At 45.8% G+C, this 2,122-nt stretch overlaps 1 protein-coding gene across 1 annotated transcript; it reads right to left on the bottom strand.

Moving 5' to 3' along the window:
* Window positions 1-776: 776 nt before the first annotated feature.
* On the bottom strand, window positions 777-1,403 carry LOC111902691 (uncharacterized). The gene has a single exon (XM_023898513.1). The coding sequence runs from the start codon at window positions 1,401-1,403 to the stop codon at window positions 777-779; it is 627 nt and encodes a 208-aa protein (XP_023754281.1).
* Between the last annotated feature and the right edge of the window lie 719 nt (window positions 1,404-2,122).

Raw genomic sequence — 2,122 nt, 5'->3', positions numbered from 1 at the left:
TGGTATAGAAGCGATTAAGTATTTCAAACTCCATTGGTAGTCGTTTGTGGGCAGGAAGTCTGCAGTCAAATGGCTCAAATACTGCAAAGTATTTGGCATTAGGAGAAATTGGAATATCCCAGTATCCATCAGCAAGGGGTTCAGCATATGTGAGGTGCGGTGTGTAGTCTTCATCCAATATCCTATGGTGTGGATTGACCCATGAATTAATCAAGGATTCATCTATCATAGTGTCGAATCCGCATTCTCTCCAAATTAATTCCGCCAGCCTGGCTGCTTTCCAATCATGCTTTCTTTGGGCAGTGGTAGGGGAGTCTATGGAGCTTTCGGATGACATATTATCCTCAAGATTTTTGAAGTGAGGAGGATTCTCAGGCTTTTTGTGAATATGCTGAGATGGTTGCGGTGAAGGCTGTGGTGTGGGAATTTTGTTAGTGATGATGGGGGGGACTCTGATGATTGGAAAAATCAGAGTGATGGACTTCTTCTTCTTCACTTCCCCCTCTTGAGGAATGCAGCGCAAGTGATTCCTCAAGCCATTGCTTAAGTCCATCCACTTTGGCAAAAACTTCTTGGAATTGAGCTTCTAGGATTTCTGCCAATTGGGAATTGTTTGGAGTGGAGGAGCTGAAGAGCAACTTGTGGATTTCTTTAGTAAGCTGGAGGATCTCAGGGCCATGGTAGTTGGACGAAAGAGATTTATGCAGTCTGTTGATTGTTGTTTGAAGAATAGAGATAGTGGACTCATAAGCATTATGAGTCTCATCTATCACTTTCTAAGACTGAGAAGCTTGATCCGCGATGGTGGCCTGGAGATCCGTTTTAATTGCGGTCGCCTCGATGATGAGACGTTCTGCTACAGCCAAGAATTCTTTGTGGTCAGCCTTGCGGTTGTTGTCAACGGATCGGATCCCCATCTCTACTTTAAGAGAGATGCGTTCAACAACCATGTGTTCCCTTGTTTCCAGACGCTCTATTCTTTCAATCAGTGACTGAGGTCTTGGAGTGTCTTCAGGTTGCGGTTGAGTAGGCTTAACCGCAGCCATGATCTGATCGACTTTGGCTTGAAGGGATAAGAATTCTTTTTTGGTCACCACATTCTTCTTCTTCTTCTTCTTCTTGGGTTTGGATTTGGAGTGATGAGAACCACTGGACTCCTCTTCTTCTTCAAACATCATCATGTCATCGTCAGAAGGGTTTGTCTTGTTGACCTCTTGGATGTCTTCATCATCAAAACCGAAGGTGGGAGCTGAACTGAGTTCGATTGCTGGTTCTTCTTCTTGTGATGGATTGATTGTAGGAGAGGGTGGTGGGATGGAAGTTTGAGTAGGAGGAACTTTGGAAGTACCTGCGGGTGCACTGGAAGCTTGTGCTTTGAGGATTGTTTTTGGCATTTCATCCATCCAGCTTTGATCTTTTGGAATGGTGGCTACAGTATGCGCATTACTGATGGCATTTGCCCAATACCTAGCCACAGACTGGATCTCCTGTTCTTTCTGTTGCTGCTGCTTGATTTTTTGCTCCTTGCGGGCTTGGAAAGCCCTTCAGAATGCTTCATACCTCTTGAGTTCAGCTGCGATTGTTGGTTGATAATGACTCCAAGAATCGCTAGAGTTACTACCGTCAATTCCTTGAGTTCGCACCAAGGTGTCCCTTGGGTTCACGGATCCTGGCACATTAGTGCTCACCGTGCCTAAACCACCTGTAAGAGATGAAAGCAGAGTAGGATTTCCTGAGTGTCCTTGGTCTCCTTGACCCGTGGTCAAGTCTGGCCTCAACTTAGTTCTGGCATGGGCTGAAGAAGTGCCCTGCAGATGGGAAGGTGTTCGTAGTGTTTTGGTGACAGAAAGAAGGATGGAGCGCAACTCCTCTGGAGAAAAGAAATGCAGTCAGGAGGCCCTGGAGACCTTAGGGTGAGAACCAGTATCATCCTTTTGGGATGATTCTGGAGGGGTGTCTCCATGATGATGAGAATCAGACTCACTTTCTAAGTCTGACTGAAAAATGATGGAGGTGATGAATGGGTCTGCGGCCACCCCAAGGACTAGTGGAGCCTATGGAGAGGCTGAGATATTAGTCCGGTCACGCATTTGGCTAGAGGTATCAGTTTTTTTTCTTTTCT

Source organism: Lactuca sativa, chromosome 4, assembly GCF_002870075.4.
Source record: "Lactuca sativa cultivar Salinas chromosome 4, Lsat_Salinas_v11, whole genome shotgun sequence".
In the NCBI taxonomy this organism is placed as follows: domain Eukaryota; kingdom Viridiplantae; phylum Streptophyta; class Magnoliopsida; order Asterales; family Asteraceae; genus Lactuca; species Lactuca sativa.
The sequence above is the reverse complement of the archived record's forward strand: the minus strand, read 5'-3'. Positions and strand labels throughout refer to the sequence as shown.